The sequence below is a fragment of the Phacochoerus africanus genome, chromosome X (assembly GCF_016906955.1).
Source record: "Phacochoerus africanus isolate WHEZ1 chromosome X, ROS_Pafr_v1, whole genome shotgun sequence".
Classification (NCBI taxonomy): Eukaryota; Metazoa; Chordata; class Mammalia; order Artiodactyla; family Suidae; genus Phacochoerus; species Phacochoerus africanus.
Window position 1 is genome coordinate 22,905,058 of NC_062560.1, and position 17,605 is coordinate 22,922,662.

A 17,605-nucleotide genomic window follows, 5' to 3' on the forward strand; every position below is an offset into this window, starting at 1 on the left:
TGGATCCTTAACCCATTGAGCGAGGCCAGGGATCAAACCCGTGTCCTTGTGAATGCTAGTTGGGTTCGTTAACTGCTGAGCCACAACGGGAACTCCATGCCATGCTATTTCTGTTTTCCTTTTATGGAAGTTTCCTGAAGACAGTACTTATTTTAGGACAAATTAAGTCATTTAAAGGGAACCTCTGGTATGAAAAACATCAGCTACCTACTGTGCTTCTTCTGCCCCGTGAAAAATCTGAAAAAATCCCAACAGTGTATAACTTAAAGATCAGTCAGGTGTAGCTCTGATGCTTCAAGCACGTGCTGTCTACTTGAGGATGTTAAATTTGTGCCCGAACTTCCCACGAGGTAGGCAGAATGTGATGGGTGAGTGGTGGGAGGGAAGAGCAGGTGGTATATTTTTAGAAAGGGATTTGCACGGATTCAAGAAACACTTGCATGTCTCCTCTGTATTCTACAAGCAGAGAAGACATCCCCGTGGAGGGAGCTGGAGGAGTTTGGGAGGCCAGAAGCCAAAAGCGCTCTGAAGCCAGCAGGGAGGGAGTGCTGTGGGAACTCAGGGGAGGGGGTACCAGCTGTGGCTTGCGCTGCCCCCTGGTGGGCAGTGGCACTGAGAGGAACACAGAGAGCACTTCGGGGGATGGGACTGATGGGGGACCATTCATTAGTTTGTGTTTAGAGGGTTCATGGAGGCCGGGCTCCTGAAAGAGGATGGACATTCATCAGTCATTCCTCAGTAGTATTAATTATAATAAATTCTTAGAGTTGAGAATGAATCATCTGAGGAACACTCCACTGGGTGGTCTTAGAGGCGCCACGTCCAGTCCCTTTCTGCGACAAGCCGCAGCCCTTCACCGTGGCAGGCACCAGGGCTCTAGCACCTAGGGAAGCTCAGGAATGGGGCAACTATGGCTTCCATCTCCTAGTCAGTTGGATTCTACCCTGAACTTACACTGGTTTCATAAGCAGTGGGTATGTGTTTGCATAAGACTTCTTTATTGCTCTAAGACCGTGATTAGAGATTGTCCAGCAGAAAGTCTGTGAGCATTCTTGGGGGCTAGTTCCTATGCTGAGGATTCTGGATAGGCTAGATGATTTTCAGGTCCCCATCCTGGTGGCAGCAACAGCCAGATACATACTATCACCTACGTAAAAGTCACTTCAGGGACTTCAAACTGAATTGCTGGCAAAATAGAAACTCTGATTACTGAGCCAGCTCTTTTTTTTTTTGTCTCCCTACCTTTGCTCTTCCATAACCATTCCAAATGCATGCATGCTACTTCTTCCTTTTCTTTTTCTTTCTTTCTTTCTTTCTTTTTTTTTTTTGTCTTTTCTAGGGCCACTCCTGTGGCATATGGAGATTCCCAGGCTAGGGGCCTAATCGGAGCCGTAGCCACCGGCCTATGCCAGAGCCACAGCAACGCGGGATCCGAGCCTCATCTGCAACCTACACCACAGCTCACGGCAACGCCGGATCGTTAACCCACTGAGCAAGGGCAGGGATCAAACCCTCAACCTCATAGTTCCTAGTCGGATTCGTTAATCACTGCCCCACCACAGGAGCTCCTTCCTTTTCTTTTTTAAACATTCAATTTTGGAGTTCCCATCGTGGCTCAGTGGTTAATGAATCTGACTAGCCACCATGAGGTTGCAGGTTCAATCCCTGGCCTTGCTCAGTAGGTTAAGGATCTAGTGTTGCCGTGAGCAGTGGTGTAGGTCGCAGACACGGCTCGGATCCTGCGTTGCTGTGGCTGTGGTGTAGGCTGGCAGCTATAGTTCCAATTCAACCCCTAGCCTGGGAACCTCCCCATATGCCGTGGGTGTGGCCCTAAAAAGGACAAAAGACAAATAAAATAAAATAAACATTCAATTTTGAAATAACTGCCTATTTCGCAGAAGGGTTTGCCAGACTAGTAGCAAGAATTCCCGTGTCCTTTCTCCCAGATTCACTAATTGTCAACATTTGGCAACATTTGTTCTAGCATTGTCCTTCGTATCCTCTCTCTTTCCCTCTTAATGTATACATATGGTATACACACACATATGTCACATACATTTTTTTCCTGAACCATTGAGGTTAATGGTAGGCCTGATGCCCCTTTACCCCTAAATACTTTGGTATGTATTTCCTTAGAACAGCTCTTAGAAAACTACAGTATGATTATCAAATTTGGGAAATTTAACATTGATAGAGTAATATCATCTAATACGTAGAAGTTGCTCTCATTTCATTAATTGTCTTAATGGTGTTTTTCTTTTTAACCAGTCCCCACTCCCACCCCTCATTTAGGAATTGGGTTCAGGATCATGCCTCGTGTTTACTTGTCAGTTCCTTTTCCTCCCGAAAGTGAATCTTAGGTGTAACAGGCTGCGGAGCCCACCTCGGTCAGAGTGTGTTCTCCTTGCTCTCTTGACTTTCAAGCTAGGAAGCTCAGCATAGTCTTTGACTCCTCTCCATTAATGACTTTGCTCTTTAAACACACTGTCTCTTTCTGGAAGGATGGGCTGCCCGCCTCAAATTCTGCTGACATGTGGCAGGGTAGAGGGCATCATTGCGGATGGCCAACTGTGGCCTCTCAAGGTGGTTTGACCTGACAGTTTTAATAATGTCTAATCCACATCCTTATATGCCCAGAAACTTAAAACTGTACTGAGAAATGAGCATACTTTAGTATCAGGCATTGTCATAAAGTTCAAGTGAGGCTGATTAATGAAAGGTCACTCCTGTTTATGCAGTTATAAGCTTCGCAGTCATTTTTAGTTCCTGGAGTGCCCTCATCCTCTATCCAAAGCAGGATAGTAGGATTAGTAGTAATTAATTATTAGAAATAATTGGAATAAGGGATAGTTCTTTTAGGACATGTTAAGAGCCAAAGCAGCACTCATATGCCTCTAAGTAATTGGAATCTCAGAATCCCCACCAGATCCAGCAGGTCCTGTCTGGTAAAGGACCTGACCGTAAGGTCCTCTCTGAGTCCCATCTCAGTCCCATCTTCCCTCTTTTCTCCAGATCTTTATGTTGGACCCATTATTTCTTATCGTGGCCCTGATTGAGATATGGGCCATGATAAAAATAATGTGCCGTGGAGTTCCCGGTGTGGCTCAGCAGAAACAAATCTGACTAGTATCCATGAGGATGCGGGTTCAGTCCCTGGCCTCGCTCAGTGGGTTAAGGATCTGGCATTGGCCTGAGCTGTGGTGTAGGTCACAGACATGGCTTGGATCTGGCATTGCTGTGGCTGTGGCGTAGGCCAGCAGTTGTAGCTCTGATTTGACCCCTAGCCTGGGAACTTCCATATGCCGTGGGTGCGGCCCTAAAAAGCAAGTAATAATAATGTGTCCAGAAGCCGAGGGCCCAAGAGGCATTTTTCTCCTCTGTTATGTGTTGAGGAAGTTAGTTTAACTCTGATAAGGAATTTTCTTTAGTTCTAAGTTCTTAGCATGCATGTCAGGGTCACACACATGCTTCTTAAATTTCAAATGCACTTTTTTAGGTAATCGAATTACAGACTTGGTGTATCAGTTAGGATATGTGTGTTAGTAAATAGCAGAAAACCCATCTGAACCTGACTTAAGCAATAAATTGAAACTATAAGATCTAGTCAGAGGATGAGCTTTTGGTGGTGGTTTGATTCAGAGATTCACGAGATTATGAAGGTCTTGCTTTCCATGGGGTCGGCTTCATTTTCTGGCTGGATTTTCTCCTGGTGACAGAATAGTTGCAGCAGTTCCAAGCTTTACGTCCACACACCACACCGTCCCAAAGCAGAGTGAGTTGCTTTCTCTCCCAGAGACCACCAGTGAGTCTGCTCCCTTATTTTTCTGGCCTGAACTGGGGCCATAGTGTCCATTCAGGTGAATGTGAAGCTGTGACAGGCTTAGACCAGGACTATCGGACTAATTAGGAATTAGTGACAAGAGAAATAGAATTACCCAGAGAAAACCTGGGCTACTCAGGAGCTTTGCGTGGTATCAGCTTCCCCTGAAACACTTGGGCTACATGAGGGTGGAGGGGATTGGATGGCTATCTGGGCAGAAATTTAAAGTACTCTTACTCTTAGGAAGAGGGAAAGGAGGATGGGTGGTAGGTAGACAACTAACACAGTTTCTCTTTTTTTCAGGTATATGCAGAGTTTTCTTGAACTTCTAGAATATGAAAACAAGAGCCCTGAAGATCCACAGGTCTTAGATAAGTAAGTATGGTCCCCAACTTAACTCAAGGTCAAAATACCTAGGTAAAAAACGTTTTGGTAAATGGAACTCATGTCTTTAAGAACCAAGAAGTATAATTTGGATGAAAGTGTTAGGCTTCTTAATAGCTAACAATACTGCAGTTTTTAAAAATTCAAATTAAGAATTTAACATAATACCAGGAGAATTAATAACACTTCAAATTACTTCATGATCTAATTCTTTTTTTTGTGTGTGTTTTGTCCTTTTTTTTTAAGGGCCACACCCTTGGCATATGGAGGTTCCCAAGCTAGGGGTTCAGTCAGAGCTGTAGCCGCCGGCCTACACCACAGCCATAGCAATGTGGCATCTGAGCTGCGTCTGCGATCTACACCACAGCTCAAGGCAACGCCAGATCCTTAACCCACTGAGCGAGGCCAGGGATCGAACCCGCAACCTCATGATTCCTAGTCGGATTCGTTTCTGCTGCGCCACAACGGGAACTCCATGATCTAATTCTTAATACTTCTGCTCCTGGTGAACTGGTGCTGGGCACTCGCTATAAATATTGCAGTAAATGTTCCACCTAGTGGTCGTTTTAAGAATGCACTGGCTTCTGTGTATACATGAGTGTATCTATTTAGTCCTTTACAATTTATTTTTAGATTTTTTTTTTCTTCTTTGACTGCCCTGAAGCCTGTAGAATTCCTAGACCAAGGATCAGATCCAAGCCACAGTTGGGATCTATGGCGCAGCTGTGGCAGTGCCAGATCCTTTAACCCTCTGTGCTGGGCCTGGGATCGAACCTGTGTCCTGGTACTGCAGAGACACTGCCAATCCTGTTGCACCACAGCAGGAACTCCTGTTTCTAAGTTTTCAATGCAATATTACATTGGAGCTCAGAGAAACGATGCTTTTATTTTGGAGCAGCATAAAAGAGTGTGCTATTAATATGATGACCATTCTGAATTCTCTTGCTGCCATTATGCACAGAGACTGCTAAATTTTCATGCTGATGGAAAATATTTCTGGTGTTTCTTTTTCATTTAACCTAGCTCTTTCATTTAACAGAGCTGACCCTAGCTTTGAGTGGGGTCCGTCCCCCCCGCCAAGAGAAATTGAGTATCCCCTTCATCTTACTTCCTCTTCTTTCAAGTACCCATCAGTGAGTGCATATGGCAGGCCTGTTGTGCTGAGGAATTTTTTTCGAAGTAGAAACTTGGCCTACATAATTGTGACACCAGGTGCCTTACATGTAGGTGTTCCATAAAAAGAACGAAGAAACACCATGTTATATAAGTGACCTTAGCTCGGAGCATTTAACCCAGCTCTCTCAATTCACAGATAAGGAAACCGAGGTCCAGGATGTGATTTTCCCAAGATTGTAACTTGAGTTAGGCGCAGGGCTGGATCTGTAAATCATGTTTCCTCTTCTTTGGTACATGGCTTTTTACAGTGTGTCATACAGCCAGGACTCCTGGACTAAGTCACCAGTAGCTAGCTCAAGTTGAGTTGTAAATGGAGATGCAAAGGGGGAAGAAAAGTCCTGGCCTGTTTTATACTCTGCTCGGTATTTGGTTGATGGGTTTATGAAATGTGGATTAGAGACCCAGCCGTGGTGTTTTCCTTGTTATAAGCCCTCGTTGTCATTTCAGTGACCACAGTTAAATGAATCAAATCCAAAAGCTTTGTTTTTTCCACAGTCATTAGCTAGTGACAGTTTGGCCAATATCCTCCAAACTAGGGCTGACCCTTCTAGCTTCAAATTTTCGGATATGGATTTTTGGCAGTCTGCAATATTAAATTTCTGCTCTTGTGTTTCCCGGAGTCCTGTTTCAGTTTCTGGAACAGGTTATCAGTCAGATGCAATTTATGGATGTGAGCCTGCTTTGGAAACTGCCAAGTGCTGGATCCAGTGTGTGCAAGATCCTAATGCTAATGGCTCTCGCTCAGTGAGTTTCGGGAACCTACCCAGGTTCATGAATCTAGTTAGGGGACGTGGGATTTCATGGGGAAGAAAGGACTGGGGAGTTCTCACGGTAGCCAGCCGCCTTTTCTGTTCAGTGAGATGTTATATAGGAGGCAAGCACAAGGAAGTCATTTAAAAAGAAAAGCAGCTTTGGTGGCGGATGTTTATCGTAATGATAAAGGTTAAAGGGCCCCAGAAGACTGGGGAAGTTTTCTGAGAATTGAATCCCTGAGGCAAGTCTCCTCCCTTCAGATAAGTGGAGGCCCTTTTCTGCTGTAATGAACGTTCTACCTTAGAGATACTTAACTTACAAATAGGTTGGAAAGAACATTATGTAAAAGACAAATGGTCCATTAGAAAATTTCTTGTGAATAATTATGACCTTCTGGAGTTCCCACTGTGGTTCAGCAGGTTAAGAACCCGACTAGTATCCATGAGGATGCAGGTTCCATCCCTGGCCCTGCTCAGGGGGTTAAGGATCTGGTGTTGCTGTGAGCTGTGATGTAGGTTGCAGATGCAGCTCCAATTTGACCCCTAGTCTGGAAACTTCCATAGGCCGCAGGTGCGGTCCTAAAAAGAAAAAAAAAATAATGATGACCTTCTAATATCTGAGTTGATTTATTCATCTTTGCTGTCTTTGTATACATGTGTTTGTTCCAGAAATATTTCGTTGAGAAAATAAGACTTCATGTAAGTATAAAAAGAAAGTCACTCCAAATTACCATTACAAGGGGACAACCACTGTGAACGTTTCCCTCCCATCCATCCTTTTAATTAGGCATATATATTTCTATGTATAGAATTTATTTTTTACAAAAATAACAGTGTCAGCATTATAACTCTGCAGCGGCATTATTAGTGGTTTCATAATGGTCCATCCGAAGATGTCGTGTGATTTGACCTCCCGTTATTGGGTTTTAGAATAGTTTGCAGTTTTCTTGCTACTACAGGCAGTGTTCTGAATAGCACCTCTAAAATACAGCTTTTGGCCTTGTTCCGTTATTCGCCTAAAATCAGTTCCTTGGCAGTGAAGTGACTTGCTTTGGGCTTTTGATACATGCTGCTGAATTGCCCCTACCAATGCCTCTGTTATGCTCCTACACTCTACCTCACACTGGTTGTGCTTTGCCAGTCTGATTAGTGGAGGGTAGTGTTGCATTGCTTTAATTCGCTTTTCTTTTATTGTTTTGAAGGTGAAGTTATTGGTGTTGGCGTTTCCTCTAGAAAATTTTCCATTGATACCAAGCCCCTTGCCTAGTTTTCTGTTGGAGTGGTCATCTTTTCCTTTGCTAAGGATAGTAACTTTTGCGAATATATTTTTACCTGTCTTCACTTTGTTTTTTGACTTTATAGTGTGTGTCCCATAAAATTGCTGTAGTCCTCCATGGTCCTATCACTTGTTTCTTCATGGGTTCTGCCCTTGTTTGTTTGTTTTTTTTTTTTTTTTGTCTTTTTAGGGCTGCAACCACGGCATGTGGAGGTTCCCAGGTTAGGGGTCCAATAGGAGCTGTGGCTGCCAGTCTGTGCCACAGCCACAGCAACATAGGATCCTTAACCCACTGAGTGAGGCCAGGGATCAAACCTGTGTCCTCATGGATACTAGCTGGGTTCGTTAACTGCTGAGCCATGACAGGAACTCCTGCCCTTGGTATTAAACGTAGAACAGCCTTCCTTACTCCAAGGTTATATACTTATACACCTGGTTTTCTTTTTTCTTTTCTACGAGTTCACCCTTTTATATTTTAATCTTTTAAACCACTTTGGGGCTTGAGGCTTACTATTAGAGGGTGACTTAAATTCCTAGCCAGCTGTCCCAACTAATTTTTCCCACTGACTTACATCGTCACTTTATCAATATGCTAAATTTTTACACATGTACATACTCATTCACCCTTGGGCCTGGTTCCAAGCTTTTTATTTGGTTCCATTGACTTGTCTTTCTGTTCTTAGTTACCATTCTCAATGTATTTTTACCTCTGTACCTTGACAGGAATATACCAGAATACTTGCATAAGTTTGTCTTAATCACCCATGTTCTATATACATTTCATCACGGTATTTTACTGCTGCAAAATTTTACTCTCAAAAAGTTTGACGTTATTAATTTATTCATGGAAGCTGTTGCCCTGAGACTCCATAATAAATCCTTGGACATTTTTGGGATTGTCTTCATGTTATCAGAAGAAATATTAATATGTTCTGCAGTTATGTATTCAGCACACATTTATAGAACCTGTACTATATGTAACCACTTATCCATAAAGCTAGTGGGTTCCTAAAAAGGTATTTGAACATTTTTTTCTTCTCCAAAACCTTCTACTTTTTGTATCTCTGAAGGAAGAGCTTCTGTAGAAAGTCTCAAGCAAAAGCTTGGGTAATACTTTAGTTTCTTGGGAGAACTTCCTTATAGCCTATAATGACAGTGCTGTTTCTCTAAAAATACCAGCAGGTAAATAGTCCCAAAACAGAGCTGAGAAGTTTTATGCATCAGCAAGTGAGATAGAAAGACTGACCATCTTTTTGGTTTCCTTCCCACACAGCTTCCTACAAGTTCTGATTAAAGTCAGAAATAGACACAATGACGTGGTTCCTACAATGGCACAAGGAGTGATCGAATACAAGGAGAAGTTTGGGTTTGATCCATTCATTAGCAGTAACATCCAGTATTTTCTGGATCGGTTTTATACCAACCGCATCTCTTTCCGCATGCTTATTAACCAGCACAGTAAGTTGGGTTTTCTTGGTCCACTTTCGAAAAAATAGCCAGAGTGATTTCTCCAAAATGTTCTCCATTTGCTTCACTTGTAATGGACTGATCTGCGTTTTTGTCTGCAGGAATTTCATTTCCAGTTGAGTTTTTCCTGAGTGCTATCTATTAAAAAGTTCATCATTAGAATGCTTTGTTAAAAGAACTTGAGAGGCGTTTGTGGATGCTCGTAATGAGAGCCAGGACTTAAGCCTCTACATACATTCCTGGTGTGGGCGAGGGACCGGCTTTAACGGCATGCCAGTGTTTTATCTCTGAATACTTGTTGTGTCTCTCAGAGCCTGTTCTAGACTTTATCCAGGATGGCTCATATTTTCCTTTTTGATTTTAAAAACATTGATACTAAGAATATTGAATTGACATGTTACCAGTATGAGCAATCAGTCTTGTATTTCACAGTGATCACTGAAATTAGATTAAGCCGGATTGTCAAACCCTAATCTTATATTGAGAGTTTTAGTCCACTCTCTAGGCTGATAAGCAGGTAAGAAAGAAACAACTAAAATTCTCTCTACACATATTTTAAACTCGGAGTTCTCATTGTGGGTCAGCAGTAAGGAACCTGACTAGTATCCATGAGGACATGGGTTCGATCCCTGGCCTCGCTCAGTGGGTTAAGGAGCCAGCATTGCCATGAGCTGCAGTGTAGGTTGCGGACACTGTGCGAATCCCACGTTGCTGTGGCTGTGGTGTAGGCCAACAGCGGCAGCTCCAATTCAATCCCTAGCCTGGGAACCTCCATATGCCATAGGTACAGCCCTAAAAGGCAAACAAAAGAAAACAAAACAAAAAACCCCCAAACTTTTAAACTCATTTTCAGCATCTCTTTAATTTCAGAATTCTCATGAAAAAGCACTAGGTGTCTAGAGTCTATTTCATCCTCTTTGCTGAGTAAGAAAGTGGAGAGAGCATCTTTATTTTACTAATTTGGTTTATTTGAATGAACAAATGTTATGCAGCTGTTAAATGTGTATTTGTTCTAAATGTGTGTTTTTTAAAAATATCAGTGTATGGCAATTTATAGTAAATTTATAGGAAAAAGAGCCCCAATACTATTTAACTAAACTCGGATAACTCTGCTTTCTTTCTGACCTAAATATGTGTCTCCATACACATGTACATGTTTTTAGATCATTGATTAAGCTTGTACATCTATTGTTTTTCTTCCACTTAGTTGGCACTTATGATTGGCCTAATGCCCATATTTGTCGTTTTTTGTAATTAAACTCTCCCCTGTTTTATTTCAGCATTCTACTTTTGTAGAGTCCAAGTTATTCCCAATTTTTGTTTGATTTAAAAATAGGTACATACAGACATTTGAATTCAGGTTACTTTTTTCTCTGGGGCTCCTTTTGGCGTTTTTTTCAAGAGTGAAATTTTGTAAACCTCGTGTATTATGAAAATAGTTGAGCACGCTTTTAAAAACACTTGCACAAATACTGTTCGTGTGTAGCACAGCGAAAACTATTCTTCACGATGGGGGCAGTTGAAGGGAAGACCCTTCATAAGGGTGTGGAGTGCATTTTCTCAGTATGTAGTGAATGTTGGAATGAAGGTCTAGAGTACTGCTGAGAAGGTGGGTAAACTTGGCTAAGGATGAAAGGAAGTGTTTTTTTCATCCAGGCCACATTGGGTTGGGCGGGAGAGCAGGTCGGATACCTGGCCCATCCTGTTGCTTTAGGACTGGCTTACCTGCACCTGGCAGGTCTCACGCCTGTCTTTCCTACCTCATTGTCTCAAAGTTGATCACCCACCAGTTGAGTGGATGCCATTGTTTTAGGTCACTGTGGCTGCTAAGATGGTTTTCACAAATAAGAGAACTGAACTTACAAGCCCCATGTTTCTCTGCTCGACCAGTCTAAGCCTCTTTTGTTTTTAATCCTCTCTCTTTTCTCTTGTATTTAGCACTTCTCTTTGGCGGTGACACCAATCCTGCGCATCCTAAACACATAGGAAGTATTGATCCCACCTGCAACGTGGCCGATGTCGTGAAAGGTAAGGAGGCCAATGACAGTTGTAGTTGTAGTTCTAACAGGATGTGGTGTCACTGAGGCTGGGCTATAGGATTATGTCACTGAACTGTTTGCTGGTACATCTGCACATTCTGGGCCCAAGACACTTGATCCCAACATGACCTGTTCTTTCTCAGCGGTTCAGGAAAAGATACATAATTAGTAATGGTCAGAATGGGAGTTTCTACTTCATTGACTGGGGTTTTACTTGTGGTTCTATCTGAACAGTAAATATCAGTTGTCTTAAGTAAGACTCTAAGTTTTGATTGCTAGCCGTGTCTGAAAATTTCAGAGGATGCAAACCCTCATTAAAAAATTCATCTGGTAGAGATTTGATCCCCATACTGGCACAGTAGGTTAAAGGATCCGGTGTTGCGGCAGCTGCACTATAGGTCACAACTGTGGCTCTGATCTGATCCCTGGCCTGGGAATTCGGGCAGGTCAAAATAAAAATTAATTAAAAAAAATTCATCTGGGAGTTCCCGCTGTGGTGCATCGGGATCAATGGTGTCTCTGCAGCACAGGGACGCAGTCCCTTCCAGCACAGTGGGTTGAGGATCTGGTGTTGCCACAGCTGCAGTGTAGGTTGCAGCTGTGGCTCAGATCTGATCCCTGACCCGGAAACTCGAAATGCCCTGGGGCGGCCAAAAAAGAGAAAAAAAAAATTCATCCGAATTCACGTGTTTGTAAACTGTGTTCGTCTTTCTGACATGCACCCCAGGTTTTAGAATCTGTGTGGCACGTGGACTTCTTGGGGTCCCTGGACACTGTTGTGGTAGCCTCAGAGTAGAACAGAGCCCTGGAGCCATACATCCCGGGCACTTGGATTTGACCAGCAGCTTCCTTGTTTTTTCTTTGTGAGATAAATGCTAGCTCCAGAAAGCCTTTCTGGTTTTAAGTGATCCACCAGGCTTCAGGACCTTTCTTCGGTATTATGGTTACTCCCTGCAGCCTCAGCTCCCCAAACTGTCCCCTTTCCTGGATTCCCTCTCCTGCCGTGGTCCTCCTCCCTTCTCAGACACACACACCTTACCAGTTTTCAGGAGCACAGCTCTCCCCCCATCTTTTTTGCAATCTCTGTTGCTCTTACTTTTTCTGGATGGGTGAGTGGGAGGCAGAAGAGGACCTCATCTCCTTGACAAAGCTCACAAGCCTGCCTCAAGCAGAGTGACCTTTTCCGTTGGCGCTTAGAAGGCCAAGGGAGGTGTGCAGTGTGTGCAGCCTCCCCCAGCTGGGGGACAGACCAGATCTTCAGCTGTGAAAGCTAAGGAAAACCTGTGCTGTGTGCTTACCCTGGGCCTCCCTCTCCCCGCCCCCTAGTGGCCATAGCTCAGCCTGGGATGGTCAGGCCGCCCTGACCTCTGTTTAGTTAGAAGACCTTTACTCAGGTTATTTCAGTTTTTAAGTGGATGGGCTCAGCCTCAGCTCCTTGGGAATCCTGCAGGTTTCTCTGTCACAAGATAACCCTGTAGTGGATTGTGACCTCCGCGGGCCCCTAGCAGGAAAGGGAAGCAGGATCGATTTTATCCCAGCTTGTGTGTTCATTTGGCCCCAGCCCAGTGGGTTTTATGATTCAGAACACCTGGTTCAGATACTTGACTGCTCTTAGAAAAAAAGGCACAAATTCATAAAGCGAAAGTGTATTGTAATATGTTGTATGTGTGCCTTTCCTCTTGAACTGCAAACAGCTTGAAGTCGGAGTTTGTGACTTGCAGAAAACAGTATATGCCTGTGTAGATGCTCAGCAGGTATTCCTTGGGTTGACAAGTGTTCAGCCTTTTGATCACTTACTTTTAAAAAAACAGCTTTATTCATATGCAGTTGACATACCATACAATTCATCCATTTAAAGTGAAGTTCCCTGATAGCGCAAGGGATTAAGGATGTGGCGTTGTCGCTGCTGTGGTGTGGGCTCAGTCCCTGGCCTGGGAATTTCCACGTGCCGCGGGCATGGCCCCAAAAAATAAATAAAAAATAAAAATAAAGTATACAAAGTGGTTTCTAGTATATTCACAGAGTTTTGCAACCATCACCATAATCCAATTTTAGAACATTTCATCACCCCAAGAAGTCTCACCATGAGTCAGTACAAGTCGGTAAGTAACAGGGAGTCCTGGGCAGTTGATAGCACCTCGAAGGGCACAGGGATGCAGCAGTGCTAGAGTGAGTCGGGAGAAGTGACTGGACACTTACGATGAGCAGAATCCGTATTCCCAGCCCTCACTGTCTAGAAGGCTCTTTGTGGCTCATTCCGTCCTGCCTGGTCTTGGCATTATTTGTCCTTCTGTAGGTCTCTCTGACAGGGTGTAAATTCCTAAAGGGCTGGAATTCCTCTCATCCCTGCTTGCATCGCATCTCTCAGGGACAGAGGTTTCTTACCAAACACCAGCTGAAGATGTTGTGCAAAACACTTGGCTCCGTATTTGAAAGGGGGAAGCTCAAGTGTGTGCCTCCAGCCTACCTCAGAGCCTCCTGCGTTCTTTGTCCTTTTTATTTTATTTTTTTATTATAATTGATTTACAATGTTCCATCAGTTTCTACTGTAGAGCCAAGTGACCCAGTTATACATATATACATTCTTTTTCTCATATTATCTTCCCTCGTGTTCCATCGCAAGTGATTGGATAGAGTTCCCCGTGCTATACAGCAGGACCTTCCTTTGTCCTTTTTAGTCTTGGGCTTGATCCTGGGCTAGACAACACCCCCACCCCCGCCCCGCTCACTCACAGCTTTATCTTCACTCTTCCTCCCGCCCTTTTTGACTTTATACCTGGTGAGCTCGCTGTAACTGGGCGCAAAGTTGACTCGGTCCTCTCATGCAATCATTCCTGCCGTTTGTCTGCCCTCCCCCTGCCACATGCCTCTGCCACTCGGAATGTCACTCCCCCAGCACACACAAACAGCACACACACTCCTACCCCCGACTCATGGGGCGAGGAGGAAGGGCTGCCTGGCTCCCGCTCCCCGCTGCTTCTCTCAAACCTTGCTTTTCATTTCTCAACAGCCGCTTCCCTTAAGGAAAGCAGCAGTGAAGGGTGGTTTCAGATTTTGAAAGTGTGTGAGCATGAAAAACAACTTCCACACCATCAACTGCTCAGCCACCTCATTCCTTTCAAAAATCATAAATCATAGCCACAGCCCACTCAGTACGCTTGGCTTGTACATACTTTCTAGAATGCCCTTGTGCTTCTTCCACTTGGTAGAAGACACTGCTTACTCAGTGTCTCTTGTTCTCAAACTGTTGGTGTAAGTCATCCCACATGTGTGTGTATAAATATACATACTGTTTATGTGTTATGTAAACTGAAGAAATACGAGTACAAAAAGATTTATTTCCATAAAAATCAGGTTGGGTGCTTTGGAAAGACCTGATAAAAAAAGAGTTTCTTAAAAATGTGATGAGATGGCTGTCGACAGGGTAACTATTAGATTGCAGGGCAGCCCTGAGTAAAAATCTCAGAAGGAATCTGCACTCAGATTGCTTGACAAGTATCTTTAAGTTTATTACACTTTGCAGGGAGTTCCCGTCGTGGCGCAGTGGTTAACGAATCTGACTAGGAACCATGAGGTTGCAGGTTCGATCCCTGGCCTTGTTCAGTGGGTTAAGGACCCAGCGTTGCTGTGAGCTGTGGTGTAGGTCGCAGATGCGGCTCGGATCCCGCGTTGCTGTGGCTCTGGTGTAGGCTGGCAGCTACCGCTCCGATTAGACCCCTAGCCTGGGAACCCCCATATGCTGCGGGAAGCGGCCCAAGAAATGGCAAAAAAAGACAAAAAAAAATTACACTTTGGAGAAATAGGAATTGGAATTCATAGATGTGTATGTTATTATTTATTGAAGAATATGACCTGGAACCCCAAGACAATCCATATTCCAGGGAGAGACTCTGGTCTTATATGAAAAGATTGGTAGAGGAATAAATTGCGTATTCAAATGTGTATTTTAAGTTCATGTTTACAATTGGGGTCATATTTATGGTTTCCTACTATCCAGCTTTTTTGTCAGTCATCCGACTCCTGTTTCTGGTTTGGTCTATTAAGAGGACTAATACTGTATTACCACAGCAATAAAAACTGCTCATTGAAGAGAACTGAGAAAATGAGGGACAAGAGAAGAGAGAATAAAAATCACCTGTTGGGGGTTCCCTCATGGTCTAGTGGTTAGGACTAGTGCTTTCACCACTGTGCCCCGGGTTCAGTTCCTGGTCTGGAAACTGAGATCCCACTTTAAACTGCACATCAAGCTGCTGCACGCTACGGCCAAAAAAAATTCCTCTGTCTCCATAACCCAGTGAGAACATTGCTATATACACTGGCATTCCTCCAACTTTACAGATTGGCACGCAACTGTGAATAATTTGAGTCTGTTTGTATGACATCCATAGTATTTGTGTGTATTTCCCCATCTCCAGCACTAATACCCATCACACACCACCACCTTCCTGGATGAATTCAGTGTCGGGTGTGCCACACTCATAATCTCTGTATTCAGATGGTTTTTCAGCTAGGTGTACTTATTTTATCTCTGTTCCTCCCCCTCAGTATTAGTCTCAAGTCAGTTACCTTTCCTACCATTGCACAATGGGCTAGGCAACTCAACAGGAGGCCCGAACGTCCCTTTCTTCTTCGTGGATGCAGCAGATTTTAATTGTCAGCTTTCTGTTTCATTCCCTATGGACCCCACTGTTAATTCTCTGAGTGTCTGGACACCCAAGCAGGAGCTCTTTCTGGCTCAAAATAAGACGGAGAAAGAACAAACAAGGCCAAGAGCACCAATGGTCAGAAGGCCTGGGAATTTTTCCATGTCTTCTAACAAAAAGGCACTGAAGCGTCCACCCCCAAGTGCTCAAGGGCAATAACCAGAGAGTCCAAAAGGGCCCAGGCCTCCAGAGCTCCCTTTCCCAGTACTCCCAGATGCTGTCAAGGACAGGAAGAGATGTGTATCAGGATCCTTCACCTCCTAGTGACGTCTTACCACTCCCTTCCTCTTTTTAAGGTAATTGGGTTTTTTTTTCTTTTTTTTTCCTTTTTTTCTTTTGGTCTGCGCCTGCAGCATAGAGAAGTTCCCAGGCCAGGGAGCGAACCCACACCACTGCCTCAACCCTAGCCCCAGCAGTGAGAGTGCCAGATCCTTTAACCCGCTGAGCCACCAAGATAGTTGGTATTTTTCCCCTGGTTTTTCGCCTTCTCCTTGTACCTTCTGATTCCTCAGTTGATCTTCTGACACAGCGTCTCTGCCTCTATTTTTCTCCTTCCTTTTGCTTTAGGAAGCTCGATGTAGAGGGTGCAAGGGTTCTGACTTTTCATGACAGCTCTGCTATTGATTTTCTCAGCTGTGAAGATCCTGCCTGGTTTCAGCACAGTCACATGTGCCGCCCGTGTGACCTGGGTGTGTGCCCCTGTGCATACACACGTGTGTGTTTCACAGCCTTAGGAAGCCGTAATGAGCTAACAGTGATTCCATACCTAGATCTCTTGAGACAGACTCTAGGAACCTTTGATGTAGAAAGGTAAGGACAGTGTTTTTATTTTTGACTAGACAGTTGTAGAAATGTGTAAGACTGGGGTGCATCTTGCATCACAGTAATTAGATGTGCAGAACACTGAAGCGTGCCTCCTTGCTGCTTATTTAGCACATTAATCTCTACCTTTACACATCTACAAATTATAGCCTCGGTTGTAGTGAATGCTGGAATTAGTGCTGCAGAGCAGTTCCTATTATCCTTTGGGAGGTGCCTTCCATTGTGACCCTTTTCCCTTCTTTCTTTGTAAGAAACCAGGAAATGAAATGGAAAATCCCGTGGTAAGATCATTTTAAAGGCACAGACTTAAATATTTGGTACAAAAGTCAGCTCTCACAGCGACGTTAGCCTGCCTGTGTTGTTCCCTAAATGCTGTTACCGCTTAGCGTAATAGCATACAAATGGTATCCGGAGAGCGTGGCATTATTCTGGGGAAGAAATAAGGTCTTAGGTTCTCACGTTAGGCTCTTCAGGTTGCAAGTAGCACAGACCCACTCCCACTAGCTCAAGAGACAGACTTATTAAAAGAACCTAGTAGGTCCCACGGTAATCCAAGGGTGGGAAGTGCTTTACGGTCAGAGCTATAGAAATTGGAACTGGGAAACAGAGGCAAGTTTTGTTTGCGTTTTTTTTTTTTTCCTGTGTATCTTTGCAAGTGGGTTTGTCAAGTCATGGCCCCCCCCCACCTCTCTGTTATTTGTAGACTGCCGGACGTTTTAAGGCAGCTTGTGTCGGGCTCTGCCAGGCACTCCAGACCTTGTAGATCATGGTAACTCTCAGTGTGTCCATCTGCCCCGCCTGGGTGTCTTGATCCTGAATTCTCAAAGACGAATTTAATTGGCTCAGCCCATCTTTTTGCCCCTGAGCACAGGTTTGAGGGTTCTGGTCCGCCTGTAGATTGGTTGTCCTTATCGTATTAGATGGTCGGGCCCCCCCCCGCTTCTCCAGTTGGCTGTGCTTGTGCAGGGGTGGCAGTGGGGGTGGAAGAGGGTCTAGCTCACACACACGCACACGCACCCATGGTGTGACGGAAACAAATCCGACTAGGAGCCGTGGGGTTGCGGATTCGATTCCTCTCCTTGCTCAGTGGGTTAAGGATCCGGCGTTGCTGTGAGCTGTGGTTTTGGTCGCAGACATGGCTTGGATCCCGTGTGGCTGTGGCTGTG

At 44.2% G+C, this 17,605-nt stretch overlaps 1 protein-coding gene across 5 annotated transcripts in view; it reads left to right on the forward strand.

The window, feature by feature from the left end:
• PDK3 (pyruvate dehydrogenase kinase 3) overlaps positions 1–17,605 on the forward strand; it is a 114,318-nt gene that overhangs the window by 56,630 nt on the left and 40,083 nt on the right. For all 5 annotated transcript variants that reach the window (XM_047763959.1, XM_047763961.1, XM_047763960.1 and 2 more), the window contains 3 exons: positions 4,124–4,195; positions 8,682–8,866; positions 10,814–10,903. In XM_047763959.1, coding sequence (XP_047619915.1) covers positions 4,124–4,195; positions 8,682–8,866; positions 10,814–10,903 — 347 coding nt within the window. The remainder of the gene's footprint in view (positions 1–4,123; positions 4,196–8,681; positions 8,867–10,813; positions 10,904–17,605) is intronic.